This window comes from Piliocolobus tephrosceles, chromosome 5 (assembly GCF_002776525.5).
Source record: "Piliocolobus tephrosceles isolate RC106 chromosome 5, ASM277652v3, whole genome shotgun sequence".
Classification (NCBI taxonomy): domain Eukaryota; kingdom Metazoa; phylum Chordata; class Mammalia; order Primates; family Cercopithecidae; genus Piliocolobus; species Piliocolobus tephrosceles.
Window position 1 is genome coordinate 22,402,696 of NC_045438.1, and position 16,475 is coordinate 22,419,170.

Genomic DNA, 16,475 nt, shown 5'->3' on the forward strand with positions numbered 1-16,475 from the left:
ATGCTGAAAACTGATATTACCATAAGAGACAAAGAATTATTATCAAAAGTGAAAACAACAAACCTTTTTTTCTCAAGGGAGGCTCCTCTACTTCTCCTAGACCAAGATTGAAACAAAAAATTAGAAAATATTTTAACATAGAGTAAGACATCATTATTTCCCCCTTTCTTTGTTCCTTTAAAAAAACTATTAGTTTTTACAATCATAGTCTTTACATTACTTTGCTTCCCAAATTTCAGTTTTTAAGTATAAACTTTGTTTATATACATTTATATAAGATTGTTTCATTTTTATGAATTCAATAAAATTATGGCAGTGGTCCAAATTATACATTATAGGTTATATATCATGTTAATTTCAATTCTCTATTGTTCATCTTGAACTCTTACTGGGGCCAAAGCAAATATAAATTCAGGAAAAGTTATAAAAGTACTCTAATAATAAAAGCTTTCCTGGTAGTCAAGGCTGAATATATGATTTCTGATGACTAAGACTGATCCTAAAAAATGTTATCTAATAGATGGAATCATAATGCTTTGTTTTTTTCATACCCATTCAATGGCAGTTTTTATGTGGTTTGAGTTGGCTATTTCCTTTTATTCATTTATATTTATAAGAGAGCACATAGGTTAGTTGTATAATTGTTAGGACATTTAGAATGTGCCCTTCTATTCTACACCACCATTTGGTTCAATAAATTTACTCTTTTGATTGTACTTTTAGTAAGATTGCATTCTTCTATTTGACTATAAATATGACACGTGTATAAAACACTTACATGTATTTTTAGTTTTACTGTTTTTATTTTAATCTTCCTAGAGATAAACTTGAAAAATAGCTACTATTTTTTCCAAAGAATCATATAAATATGAGTTTGTATTGTGGTTTTATAGTAGTGCATAATGAGACTCTCTTTGCTGTAATGCCACATTAATATTAGCATTTAATGTTGACACCTTTACCATAATGGCAGATAAGCTATAAGATAAAAATCAAATAAAGACCAATTTACTGTGTTTGGCAGCCTGTTGATATGCTTTTAGCAGTGAGAAGTGTATTCATTTTGTTTTAGCTTGCCCCAAGGGCTCATTTGAATGTAAACTGAGGCAAGCCACTATAATACGTATCTACTATTGGTCCTAGCAGTTAGATATGTCTCTATGTTCTTTTTACCTTTATCAGTGTCTTCGTCACCATCATCTTCTTCATCAGCTTCAGATGAGATTATGTCGGATAACAAAGAAAAGAAGCCATAGATCCAGTCCGTGGTTTCCTCCACAGCATCATGTACAAGTTTTAAAGGATCCGAGCCAATCTTGGCAATAGAGCTTGCTAAAAGTAATGAAAAGAAAGAAAGAAAGAAAAAAATTGCAATCATTTCCAAAGAACTTAAGAAAAGCTGTTTTTACTGATTTGTTCTTTTGACACAATGAATATGTCAATTTCAACATTCTAAATATCTCCTGGCTACAATTTTTTGCTCAGAAATAGAAACTTTATCTTGGTATAATATGCATGCATGCCAAGAAAGAAAATGCCCTTGGGAAGTTTATAATCCAAATAAGAGTTAACACAGGAAAAAAATTCGTGATGAATTAAAACAATGTGTATTTATGTTACCTAGATTGCAAATAAACCCTGTGTTACGGATGTTCAGGAATGGAAGAAATCATTTCGGCCCATATTGTATGGGACAGCATTATAGAAAAGATGACTCTGTAAGTTTTCAGACAAATAACAAGTTCTGCAAGTTGACTAAGGTAGTTGTGGCAAAATTAAGACTGATAGGCCTATTTATTCTAATTTGTGATACCACAGGAAGAATCTGGAATAGTCAAGTTAGTGATCATATCAAGCTCTAGTTGGAATAGATTGTATTTATCTGTTAGTCATCCCTGTACATTAAATTAAAAACTATTCGAACTGCTAGTAACTTCAATGGATAGAATCTATAAGTCTTCCCTTTTCTATGTCCTAGGAGATATAAAATATTTGTGAAATGAAAGATTGAATCATAAAAAATGCAAGTAAATGATTAGGAATTTCCAAAATTTTGTTTTTCTAATCATATGAAAATTGCTCTGAAGAGGCAAGCATAGCCTTTAGGATGTGATTACAGAGGTGATCTATCTAGAAATATGGTATAAATTGCCTCTGATTTTTTATCCATCTGTAATTAAATTTTAGAGCTATGTTTTCCTTAATTTTAAAAACTATTTTAGCTTTTCAGAGATTCTTCTCTGTTTGATATATTTAAGAGATGAGAATTATATCAATGTATTATATTATCTAAAGGTTAAGTACGTAAAATTAGACTTTTACTCTGATTGACATAGGAAGTCACTGGAAGATTTGAGCAGAAAGATGAAGTGATTTGACTTCCTTTGCTGTGTTGAAGATTGAAAGGGTGCCAGGCTGGAAACAGGAAGACAAATATGAAGCCAACTGAAATAATCTAAGAGAAAGATGATGGTGATTTCTATCAGGGTGGTAACAGTGTGTGTGGTGAGATGCAATCAGATTCTGAATGTATTTCAAAGACAGAATTAATAGTAGATGCTTCCAGTGTGGTTATGATGTGACAGAAAGAAATTCAGGATAACTTCTAGGGTTTTGGTGTGAGAAACTGGAAGGAAGGAAATGCCCTGAGCTGGGGGAGGACTGGAGAGAAACAAGATTCTTGTTGGGTGCGGGTGGGATTGGGAGTAGAAAAGTAGCTGAGTTTTAGACTTTCAAAATTTGAGTTGCCTATTAGACACTTACATCAAGATGTAGACACTTGTATAATGCAATGTGATGTAGAAAAGAGGAGTTCTACCTGAAAACAGAAACTTAAGAATCCAACAGAAGACAGAAGGTATCAAAGCCATAACAATGAGTGAGATCACCAAGGAAGTTGACCCAGAGACGCTTAAACAAATGTCAGGGAGATAAGTCAGGAAGAAGCCTGCAATGGATTCTGAGGGGACATGATGGAGAGAGTGACAGGCAGAGCAGGAGTGAGCAAGAAAGAAAGAGGAAGAAGGAACCAAGAAGGTGTAATTCAGTAGAGGCAGTGAGTATATCTTTCTGTCTATGACAGAGATTGAGTAATACTAGAAGAGGAACTAGGATCATAGTGAGTTTTTCTGTTTTTACCACTGTTCAAACAGGAAGAATGTACCATGGTTTATACTGATGGGAAGATCTCATAGAGACAGGAAAATTATATGAAAGAGAGTATTTCTGGGGAAATTTTTTAATTTTTAATTTTATATTCCATTCCGAGGGATTCGTGGAGCACACAGACCATTCAGTGACCCCTGGTATGAAATGCTGCTCTCTGGGAAGCCTGTCTCCATGATTCATTGATAATGTACTTTCACTCTTTGCACCCCATTTTACTACATTCCAGAGAGTTTCATGTGAGCAAGAAATGGCCATTTGAATGGTGAGATTAAACCTTAGACAAAGGAAATGAAATATAATTTTATAATTGCAATTGAAGATTTTAAAAGAATCATATGTAAGGAACTGGATTGTTCTGGCACCATTAAAGGCATTTTTAGCGCTGGTATATTTTATACCTAATGGAAAAATCTGCAAATGAGATTTTTATGATGAGAATAGATTGAGACTATTTCTCCATTTCCCTTCTTTCTAAGTGTTAACTGAAGAGCTTAACAATAAAATCCAACAAAATTGAAATCAGTTTAATTATCCTTATGCTTAAATGCACTATATGTACTTTGCAGACATATATATATTGCCTGGCTCTAAAATAGTCAAAGCAGGCTATTTTTATGAAGTTATCATTGCTAGCTTGAGATCAGCTTCTGATTTTCTGATTTTCAGCCATGTGGACCACTTCTTCTGTAACCTAAACACACACACATACTCACACACACACACACACACACACACGTAAATAAGACAGTAGTCCTGAAGTTGATTCTTATTATCTTTCAGACCTCACATCCAAATTCAGATCATATCAATGGAAAAAAATATTATTCAATGCAAACTAAAAATATTATTGATGTCTTTTTTTAAGGAGATACTGAGGTAATTTTACTTTCTTAGCTTTCATGTTTCCCTAAGTTTAATTGCATACATGACAGTGATGATCATCTTAAAAATAATAGTCAGACACCATTATAAAAGCTTTACATGTATTAACTCACGTTTTCTTCTCAATAACCCAGTGATGTAGGTATATTATTTTCTACCTTTTTGTAAAACATAGGAAAACTAAGGCACAGATAATTTAAATAAGATGCCTCAGCTTACATAGCTAGTAAGTGATGGAGCCACATTTTACACCCACTTTAAGCCACCAAAACAAGATTCTTAACTATTGTGCTATATGCTGTCAAAACAAAAAACATAAAATCGCAATTGATTCTAGGGTCATGTTTTGGGTGGGGAGATTTTAGAAGGGGTTTTCTTGCTCTTAAAAGGAAGAACAAAGACTTTGCTGCATGGGAACAAAAAAGCTTGCAGCTGCTGCAGTCATCTTGTAACCATGAGAACAGTAGCTGGCTCTTTGAGAAAGGCAAGGATTAAAACTGGAAAAAAAAAAATGAGTCCACGATGACATTGCTAAGGCCTTGAAGTATCCTATGTTGAAATCACCCTACCTTCAGCACTTCTGTTATATGAGATAAGAAATGTTTCTCAGTGTTCAAGTCATTCTTAATTGTATCCAAGGTTTCTTACAGAAAAAAAATACCACTGAATGCCGGGAAAACTGCTTTAGGTTACTTGTGGTCAGTAATTGGATTCTTGGCACTGATGAAAGAGTGCCAAGAGAGACAAGAGAAGCCAAGAAAAGTTTAAAGTTAAATAAGATTTTTATTTGTCCTCTGGTTTTGAAGCACATACTTAAGTTTCTAAATGGGACTATACAAGAAAAATAATCATTTTCTCAGCTTCCCTTCTAAAAAATCAAGTCCATAATTTCACTGTTATCTTTGGCCATCAGTCTCAGAGTCTGTGGGTAATATTTGACCCTTCTTTATTTTTCACATCCTGAGAAACATCAGCAAACAATGATTACAAGCTTGGGCTCTGAGTTCAGATTGATAGCATTCAAGTTCAAGCTTCCTACCCAGTGCTGTGCCAACTATATTGAAACAAAAGGAGAAACAGTAATAATCATTCTGCCTTTATTTAAAATGTGGATATTTTTGTCATCATAGATTTTTGCAATAATTTTGAAAATTTAAATTCTGCATGAAAATATTATTTATTTCAATTTTTGAGTGTTTTGGAGGACTCCATTTTTGTACCCATGGTACTTCACTCACTTTTCTCTAGTCCTGGTACTTCCCCAACCTGTTAGCTCTATGATATTGAAAAGATTAACTTTTGCCATGTCTATAAAAGTTATCAATGCCTTGCTTTTCCAAAGTCACTATTCTAAATCAAGACCTCAACCCTCTAGTACCTGTTATTCCTCTATTCAACCTCTCTGTACTCCAATTTGTAACATATTCAGTTAGTGGGAAAAAGGATAAAGTACTCCATGCTTCCATTTGCTGAACCATAAAATGACAAAAAAAAAAATAAGACTGCATAAGGATCTTATGTGTAATACATGAGATAATATAGACAATTCAAATGGTACAATGCCTGGTAATTAGTAAACATCAACATGAGGAAATAAGCAAGATTGTCTGTTGAATGACCAAAATGTTCTTCTGAGCTTGCTAGCCAGAACTAATAACTTCCCCCCCCTCAACAAGGAGGCCTGTGTATTATCTCAATTTCTCCCAAAGTCTTCAAGTGCTACACAACTGGTGTTTCCAGCATTCCCTGATGCACTTGGCACCTAAACTCTGACTGCAGAGCACTCAAACTCAAATGATTAACCCCAACCTTAATGCTACCCTCATGCTTTCCTTCAAAGGAAAGAACAAGTAAGAGGTGGAGTCTCTAGATTTGCCCATCTGCATCTGTCTGAGCCACTCCACTCCACAGAAAGGCAAGAAAACAGGGGTCCCAGGAATCTTCTGCCCTTCTGCCCATGACTCTGCTTGCAACAGATGGCACTTACTGGTGTTCACTTAAGCACAGTATACATAAACTTTTTGGTGTAAAGCATGTGTATTAGTCCGTTTTCATGCTGCTGATAAAGATACACCCGAGACTGGGTAATTTATAAAGATAGAGAGTTATAATGGACTCACAGTTCCACTTTGCTGAGGAGGCCTCACAGTCATGATGGAAGGTGAAAGGCATATCTTATATGGTGGCCAGCAAGAGAAAATGAGAGCCAAGTGAAAGGGGAAACCCCTTATAAAACCATCACATCTTGGGAGACTTATTCACTACCACAAGAACAGTATGGGGGAAACTGCCCCCTATGATTCAATTATCTCCCACTGGGTCCCTCCCATAACATGTGGGAATTATGGGAGCTATAATTCAAGATGATATTTGGGTGGGGCACTACCAAACAATATCAGCATATAGGGCAGAACATATGATTTAATAAATGTTAGATAATTATCAGTTTAAATTTCATGACCATTTAACTCAAACATACAACAACACTCCATAAATGCAGGTTGCTATAAATATTAGCATGAGATCCCTCATAGCCAAGCTTGGTAAGGTCCATGAAATCCAAAGACTGTTTTCATTGGAATTCATGAAACAACTAATGCTTGCCCCTGACCTCCCAGAAAATATTCAGATCCAAATATTTGGAACTAAATTGAGGTAAGGGTTTTTTATACTGTCATGAATGCTACCCAAACCAGGAACAAGTAAACTTGGTGTATGTTGCTGTATGTACCTTCTGTATGGTAGTACTCAGTATGAAGTTGGCTAAACAAAACAGAGACTTCTCTTTTACAACAATTATTGAGCACTGATTATGTACAATATTCTAAGTGTAATATATAATTGATATCTAGATGGTTCTAATTTTGGTATGTGAGGGAAGTTATTTCAAAATACATAGAGATAATTTTCTAGACCTACAGAAATAATTTTAAGTGACTAGTTTTTCTCCCTTTCTGCAAATATGTATATGAATACTTTTGCTTCTGTTGGTGAAATTTTTATCAAGTTAAGAAAAATTTTAGCAAATTATGTGTCATTTAATATGCCCTGAGTTACATGTCATTTTTTGCCTAAATTCCTGTGAAATTAATTAGTCTTTGTCTTGAAGGTAAACAAATTTCCTCAGAAGTTTCTCAGTGCCAAATGAAACTTCAGATGTGTTTCCTCATTCCTGTCCCACAGCCTCAGATGAGAAGAAAGGAAAAACAGATAGGAAAACAAAACAAAAATGTTCTTTAAAATCTGAAGTGGTGGGTCGGTATATGCATAAAACAATGCTGTCTCCACTAAGTTAATAGGTTTCTTAGAAATGTAGCTCAGAGAATACAAAGGCTTATGAAACAGTTTGGGCTCAAGGTCTGGCATTATTTGTAATAGTCAACTATTTCCTAAGGATGTAGGGTAGAAATGCTAATTTATTTCTAAGCAGAATTCATTGGAAACAAAAAGCATTTGTTTTTTCCAAAAAAAAGTGAATTTAATAGTCTTCTGAGACTTTGGATCCTGGAGTTTTCAGCATCAACAATACTAGGCACAGGTATGTATGAATAAACAAAAATATGTGCCCATACATTCACAGTAAAATTTGGTGTCTTCATTGACTTGATGTTTACTCAAGACGTTGTACTTTAGAGCTTTTTAAGTCCAAACAATTTCCAATAAACTGGGCCACTTGTCCTCGGTATGTTTGGTTGACTTAAATGATGTTAGAACTGCCATTTTTAATTATTGTCATCACAGGGGGAGGGGTTTCAACCTCTTAGAGCCCAATGCCTTTTATTCTCCCATGGATTTATTGCTTTCTTATTTTCTGTTTTATTTCAAATTGAAAGTAAAGACAAAATTAGAGACATAAGTAAAACATCCAAAAACGTTTATTGCAACACCTTTATTCCTCTGTATTTAACCCCTAAGATGAGTTTATATCCTGCCAGTGGAGGTTTCTAAATGTATAGTACCGGAATTACACATTTTCCTATTATTTTTTCTTGAAAAATGCAGGAAGGATGGCTATATTTGTATAAATTGCTTCAGTTCCAGAAGCAACACTTGATATTTTGGCATCTGATAAGCCACTTTTGTTGTAACCAAAATAGTAACAATTTATAGTCCTAAAACCATGTTTTAAAAATAGATTTTCCACACAGAAGCATTTTAAGAGAGGCTCATTTTTTGAGATCCTCTTTTCATATTCACTTATATTGACTCTTTAAAATTATTTATACTAAAGGATTAATTCAGGAAGACCTGGCTAACTGATAGCAATTTGAGAGGAACAAAGGTAAAATTAATAATGAAATGCAGAGGTGGAAGCCAATGAAAATTGAATCCAGTTACTGTGCTATATTGTTTGCATTTGATAATTTTGTTTACAGTATATAAGATCCTCACATGGACAAAAATGTGGAATAAAAGCTATGCTGTAAAATTTTCTTGAAACTAAATATGTACGTTAAAATGAATTTTTTATTTAACACTTTATGATTTAGCAAGATATAGAAATATTGAATAATTTGATTTCAGACTGAGTAATCAGATTGTGAAATAAATTATGAGATGCTTCAATGTAGCACCTTTCAGATGCTTTTGTAAAGAGAAAAGTATGAGGAAACCTCATTTTCATATATTTAAATGCCTTACTTTAAAAATAAGTGAATACTTTGCTATTGCCATACTTAGGAATAAATGTTCTATCTTAAAAATAGAACATTTAAATAGTTGTATACGGTCATCTGAACAATAAATCAAAATTATGTAAGTGATTTAACTTCAAAATTAAGTGTCTGAATAGATTTTCATTCAATGAGATTTTTAACATAGAGACCATATACATAGATTGAAATTCTCTGGAGTCTCTTATCTTTACTCTCAATGAACACTCCTCAAAACATGATGACATTAAAAGTTGAGTTAATACAAACACCACATATTCTCACTCATAGGTGTGAATTGAACAATGAGAACACTTGGACACAGGAAGGGAACATCACACACTGGGCCCTGTCGTGGGATTGGGGGAGGGTGGAGGGATAGCATTAGGAGATATACCTAATGTAAATGATGAGTTAACGGGTGCAGCACATCAACATGTTTTGAGGAATGTTCGTGTGCACAACGTGCAGGTTTGTTACATATGTATACATGTGATGTTGTGCACATGTACTCTAGAACTTAAAGTATAATAAAAAAAAATGGGTTAATAAAATACCCATGGTGCTTCTAATATTAACCTCACTTGGAGGATTGATTTTACAAAAATTCTAATTGCAATATAATTTTTTCCTCTTCTTTTTTCCTGTTCAGTCTCTCTTTCTTTCCTCCTCCTCCTCTTCCTTCTTCCTTCTTTCTTCTTCTTCTTTTTCTTTTCTCTCTCTAACTCTCACTCATTCTCTCTCCTTATGATTTCTGGATAATACCAATATTAGACTAAAATGACCAGTCTGTCCCTCTCCTTTAGTGAGTTCTATGATCTAAATGTCTATGCCCCCACAAAAATCCATATGTTGACATCCAAATACCAAAGTGATAGTGTCAGGCCTCTGAGCCCAAGCTAAGCCATCATATCCCCTGTGACCTGCACATACGTATGCAGATGACCAGTTCTTGCCTTAACTGATGACATTCCACCACAAAAGAAGTGAAAATGGCCGGTCCCTGCCTTAACTGATGACATTACCTTGTGAAATTCCTTCTCCTGGCTCATCCTGGCTCGAAAGCTCCCCCACTGAGCACCTCGTGACCCCCACCCCTGCCTACCAGAGAACAACTACCCTTTGACTATAATTTTCCTTTACCTCCCCAAATCTTATAAAATGGCCCCACCCCATCTGCCTTCACTGACTCTCTTTTCGGACTCAGCCCCCCTGCACCCAGGTGAAATAAACAGCCTTGTTGCTCACACAAAGCCTGTTTGGTGGTCTCTTCACACGGACGTGAGTGAAATGTGAAATTTGGTGCTGTGACTCAGATCGGGGACCTCCCTTGAGATCAATCCCCTATCCTGTTACTGTTTGCTCCATGAGAAAGGTCCACCTATGACCTCTGGTCTTCAGACTAACCAGCCCAAGGAACATCTCACCAATTTTAAATTGAGTAAGCGGCCTCTTTTTACTCTCTTCTCCAACCTCTCTCACTATCCCTCAACCTCTTTCTCCTTTCAATCTTGGCGCCACACTCCAATCTCTCCCTTCTCTTAATTTCAGTTCCTTTCCTTTTCTGGTAGAGACAAAAGAGACGCGTTTTATCCGTGAACCCAAAACTCTGGCGCCGGTCACGGACTCAGGAGGACAGTCTTCCCTTGATGTTTAATCACGCGGGGACACCTGCTTGATTATTCACCCACGTTTCAGAGGTGTCTGACCACGCAGGGACGCCTGCCTTGGTCCTTCACCCTTAGCGTCAAGCACCGCTTTTCTGGGGGGCAAGCATCCCCCAACCCCTTCTCTCTGTGTCTCTACCCCTTCTCCACTTTCCTGGGGGGTAAGCACCCTCCACCCCTTCTCTCCGTGTCTCTATTCTCTCTTTCCTCTGGACTTGCCTCCTTCACTATGGGCAACTTTTCACCCTCCACTCCTCCCTCTTCTCCCTTAGCCTGTGTTCTCAAAGACTTAAAACCTCTTCAACTCACATCTGACCTAAAACCTAAATGCCTTATTTTCTTCTTCAATGCCACTTGACCCCAATACAAACTAGACAGTTGTTCCAAATAGCCAGAAAATGGCACTTTCGGTTTTTCCATCCTACAAGACCTAAATAATTCTTGTCATAAAATGGGCAAGTGGTCTGAGGTGCCTGACATACAGGCATTCTTTTACACATCAGTCCCTTCCTAGTTTCTGTTCCCAATGCAACTCTTCCCAAATCTTCCTTCTTTCCCTCCTGCCTGTCCCCTCAGTCCCAACCCCAAGTGTCTCTGAGTCTTTCCTCTTTCCAATCTTCCTTTTATACAGACCCGTCTGACCTCTCCCTTCCTCCCCAGGCTGCTCATTGCCAGGCCAAGCTAGGTCTCAATTCTTCCTCAGCCTCCGCTCCTCCACCTTATAATCCTTTTGTCACTTCCCCTCCTCACACCTGATCCCGCTTAGTTTTGTTCCACGACTAGCCCTCCCCCACCTGCCCAGCAATTTCCTCTTAAAAAGGTGGCTGGAGCTAAAGGCACAATCAAGTTAATGCTCCTTTTTCTTTATCCCAAATCAGTTAGTGTTTATGTTCTTTTTCATCAAATATGAAAAACCCAGCCCAGTTCATGGCTCGTTTGGCAGCAACCCCGAGACGCTTTACAGCCCTAGACCCTAAAAGGTCAATAGGCTGTCTTAATATACATTTTATTACCCAATCTGCTCCCAATATTAAATAAAACTCCAAAAATTAAATTCCAGCCCTCAAAACCCAGAACAGAACTTAATTAACCTTGCCTTCAAAGTGTACAGTAATAGAGTAGAGGCAGCCAAGTAGCAATGCATTTCTGAGTTGCAATTCGTTGCCTCCACTGCGAGACAAACCTCAGCCACATCTCCAGCACACAAGAACGCCAAACTCCTGAACCACAGCTGCCAGGGGTTCCTCCAGAACCTCCTCACCCAAGAGCTTGCTATAAGTGCCAGAAATCTGGCCACTGGGCCAAGGAATGCCCGCAGCCCAGGATTCCTCCTAAGCCGTGTCCCATCTGTGCAGGACCCCACTGGAAATCATACTGGCCAATCACCCAGCAGCCACTCCCAGAGCACCTGGAACTCTGGCCCAAGGCTCTCAGACTCCTTCCCAGATCTTCTTGGCTTAGCGGTTGAAGACTGACACTGCCCAATTGCCTCGGAAGCCCCATGGACCATCACAGACACTTTGGGTAACTCTCACAGTGGGGGGTAAGTCCGTCCTCTTCTTAATCAATACGGAGGCTACCCACTCCACATTACCTTCTTTTCAAGGGCCTGTTTCCCTTGCCTCCTTAATGTTGTGGGTATGGACGGCCAGGCTTCTAAACCTCTTAAAACTCCCCTACTCTGGTGCCAACTTGGACAACATTCTTTCATGCATTCTTTTTTAGTTATCCCCACCTGCCCAGTTCCTTTATTAGGCCGAGACATTTTAACCAAATTACCTGCTTCCCTGACTATTATTGGACTACAGCCACATCTCATTGCCACCCTTCTTCCCAACCCAAAGCCCCCTTGGCATCTTCCCCTTGTATCTCCCCAACTTAAACCACAAGTATAGGACACCTCTACTCCCTTTTTGGTGACCGATCATGCACCTCTCACCATCCCATTAATACCTAATCACCCTTACCCTGCTCAATGTCAATATCCCATCCCACAGTATGCTTTAAAAGGATAAACACCTGTTATCACTCACCTACTACAGCATGGCCTTTTAAAGCCTATAAACTCCCCTTACAATTCTCCCATTTTACCTGTCCTAAAATCGAACAAGTCTTACAGGTTAGTTCAGGATCTGTATCTTATCAACCAAATTGTTTTGCCTATCCACCCCATGGTGCCAAACCATATACTCTCCTCAATACCTCCATCGACAACCCATTATTCTGTTCTGGATCTCAAACATGCTTTCTTTACTATTCCTTTGCACCCTTCATCCCAGCCTCTCTTCGCTTTCACTTGGACTGACCCTGACACCCATCAGGCTCAGCAAATTACCGGGGCTGTACTGCAGCAGATCTTCACAGACAGCCCCCATTACTTCAATCAAGTCAGAATTCTTACACAAGAGCCAGGACCACACCCTGTAGCCTTTCTGTCCAAACAACTTGACCTTACTGTTTTAACCTAGCCCTCATGTCTGTGTACAGTGGCTGCCGCTGCTTTAGTACTTTTAGAGGCCCTCAAAATCACAAACTATGCTCAACTCACTCTCTACAGTTCTCATAACTTCCAAAATCTATTTTCTTCCTCACACCTGACACACATACCTTCTGCCCCCCTCCACTACCTCTCAGCAAGCCAAACTCATTGCCTTAACTAGGGCCTTCACTCTTGCAAAGGGACTACATGTCAATATTTATACTGACTAAATATGCCGTCCATATCCTGCACCACCATGCTGTTATATGGGCAGAAAGAAATTTCCTCACTATGCAAGGGTCCTCCATCATTAATGCCTCTTTAATAAAAATGCTTCTCAAAGCCAATTTACTTCCAAAGGAAGCTGTAGTCATTCAGTGCAAAGGCCATCAGAAGGCATCAGATCCCATCGCTTAGGACAATGCCTATGCTGGTAAGGTAGCTAAAAATGCAGCCATCAAAAGACATCAGATCCCATCGATCAGGACAATGCTTATGCTGATAAGGTAACTAAAAAACCAGCTAGCGTTTCAACTACTAGTCCTCACAGCGGCTTTTCTCCTTCTCATCTGGTCACTCCCACCCACTCCCCCACTGAAACTTCCACCTATCAATCTCTTCCCACATAAGGCAAATGGTTTTTGGACCAAGGAAAATATCCCCTTCCAGCCTCACAGGCCCTTTCTATTCTGTCACCATTTCATAACCTCTTCCATGTAGGTTATAAGCCGCTAGTCTGCCTCTTAGAACCTCTCATTTCCTTTCCATTGTGGAAATCTATCCTCAAGGAAATCACTTCTCAGTGTTCCATCTGCTATTCTAGGGATTGTTCAGGCCCTCTCCCTTCCCTACACACCAAACTCGGGGATTTGTCCCTGCCCAGGACTGGCAAATTGACTTTACTCACATGCCTCGAGTCAGAAAAGTAAAATAACTCTTGGTCTGGGTAGACACTTTCACTGGATGGGCAGAGGCCTTTCCCACAGGGTCTGAGAAGGCCACCGTGGTCATTTCTTCCCTTCTGTCAGACATAATTCCTTGGTTTGGCCTTCCCACCTCCATACAGTCCAACAGTGAACCAGCCTTTATTAGTCAAATCACCCAAGCAGTTTTTCAGGCTCTTGGAATTCAGTGAAACCTTTATATACTTCACCGTCCTCAATCTTCAGGAAAGGTAGAATGAACTAATGGTCTTTTTAAAACACATCTCACCAAGCTCAGCCACCAACTTAAAAAGGACTGGATAATAGTTTTACCGCTTTCCCTTCTCTGAATTCGGGCCTGTCCTCGGAATGCTACAGGGTACAGCCCATTTGAGCTCCTGTATGGACATTCCTTTTTATTAGGCCCCAGTCTCATTCCAGACACCAGCCCAACTTGAACTGCACCCCAAAAACTTGGAGAGAGCCTAAAAACTCACCAACCAAGCAAGTAATGATGCTGAACCACCTTGGGCACTCTCTAATTGGATGTCCTGGGTTCTCCCAATTCTTAGTCCTTTAATACCTGTTTTTCTCCTTCTCTTATTCTGTTTGGTTTTTCAATTCATACAAAACCGTATCCCAGCCATCACCAATAATTCTATATGACAAATGTTTCTTCTAACAACCCCACAGTATCACCCCTTACCACAAAATCTTCCTTCAGCTTAATCTCTCCCACTCTAGGTTCCCACGCCACCCCAATCCCGCTTGAAGCAACCCTGAGAAACATTGCCCATTATCTCTCCATACCACCCGCGAAAAATTTTCACCACCCCAACACTTTACTACTATTTTGTTTTATATTTCTTATTAATATAAGAAGACAGGAATGTCAGGCCTCTGAGCCCAAGCTAAGCCATCATATCCCCTGTGGCCTGCACATAGACATCAGATGGCCAGTTCCTGCCTTAACTGATGACATTACCTTGTGAATTCCTTCTCCTGGCTCATTCTGGCTCGAAAGCTCCCCCACTGAGCACCTTGTGAACCCCACCCTTGACCGCCAGAGAACAACTGCCCTTTGACCATAATTTTCCTTTACCTCCCCAAATCTTATAAAATGGCCCCATCCCATCTGCCTTCACTGACTCTCTTTTCAGACTCAGCCACCCTGCACCCAGGTGAAAGAAACAGCCTTGTTGCTCACAGAAAGCCTGTTTGGTGGTCTCTTCACAGTGATGTGAGTGAACTGTGCAAGATAGTTTTTGGAGTTGTGGCCTTTGGAGGCAATTAGGTCCTGAGAGCAGAGCCCTCACAAACAGAATCAGTGCCCTTATAAAAGAGGCCTAACAGAGCTCACCCCTTCCATGATGTGAGGACACAGCAAGAAGCCTATGAGCTAGAAAGTTGGCTCTCACCAGATAGCAAAACTGCTGGCAATTTGATCTGGAATTTCCCAGCCACTAGAATTGTGAGAAATAAATGTCTGTTTATAAGCTATCCAGTTTATGGTATTTTGTTATATCAGCAAAAGAGACTAAGAGAGTCAGACACATGCAAAAAAATAAAATAAAGGGTAGGATGCAAAGCTCCTGAAGTACATTGGATTCTAAAAGATAAAATCCATTTGATTTGCAATTTTGAAAAAATAAAATACTTGCATCTGCAAGTATTGTTGGATATTTAGATGCTTTTAAACCAAAGGAAAAGCTAAGATCCTGATTTAAAAGCACTTTTGGTGAGCTAATTGTTTTATTGACTGCAGAAGGAAATGACTGTCACTTTGCTAATCTACATTTGAATAGTCATATTGTAGCTCCAATCCTTGCTTTTCAATATCTGAGGCATGGGCATTTTCCCTCTGCTTTAAAAAACTTTCTCAATTGAAATTTTTCCACACTCATCTTTACTATTAACTTACTTCAGTAGTTTAGAAATGTGCACTTGTGTGGGACCTAATGAAATTAAACGCAAGCTTCCCCAGTTACAATTATGTGGTTATTTCGGTATATCATAGTTTATGGTAATGTAAAACTAAGTTACTCTTGCTGTTACTCAACTGTTACTTCTTGAGGCAAAAGGAACATTACTGAATGCAAATAGATGTATATTTCACCTCTCTTACTCAATATGACCCCAATCAACCAACTTTTTTACCAGCAAAATTGTGTGACAGATGTTTAAACCTGGACTATTTCCAGCTAACTGGAGCTAGACCTATGTCAAATAACGGGCACTTTATATTTCAAAGCAAAATTAAGAAATATCTCAGGCTTCTTTTACCCCTGTCAAGTATCCACATGAAAATTAGGGCATCATATTATACTTTTATTAATAAATATAAATAAAAGGTGTGACTATTGAATTTGCTTTTCTCTTCTTAAAAAAGCTCATGTTAAATATAAATAAGATTTGAATCTATGCATATAATAAGAATGGGAACACATAGTTTTTGTAGGTTTATAGATTTCCATAGATTTGTTTCCAAGCTAAGATTCAACAGAAATAATTTTCTGGTAGCATAAAAGTCAAAATATTTTACTACTCCAGTTGGATGATTTACTTAGATCACTGTATCATAAATTTAACAGATTAGTGGAGAGGAGATACTACAGCAATTAACATATTCTGACTAATTATTTAATACATATTTGTTTAATGAAGTTGAGGTTTCGTTTTAGAAACTTTGTTTTTTGTGGGCTTT

General features: G+C 38.2%; 1 protein-coding gene across 2 annotated transcripts in view; it reads right to left on the reverse strand.

Annotated features, from left to right (window-relative positions):
- The window catches only part of TRDN (triadin), a 410,542-nt gene that overhangs the window by 327,113 nt on the left and 66,954 nt on the right, over window positions 1-16,475 (reverse strand). For both annotated transcript variants that reach the window (XM_026455003.2, XM_023230633.1), the window contains exons 3-4: window positions 1,174-1,332; window positions 64-96 (exon numbers count right to left, since the gene is read on the reverse strand). In XM_026455003.2, coding sequence (XP_026310788.1) covers window positions 64-96; window positions 1,174-1,332 — 192 coding nt within the window. The remainder of the gene's footprint in view (window positions 1-63; window positions 97-1,173; window positions 1,333-16,475) is intronic.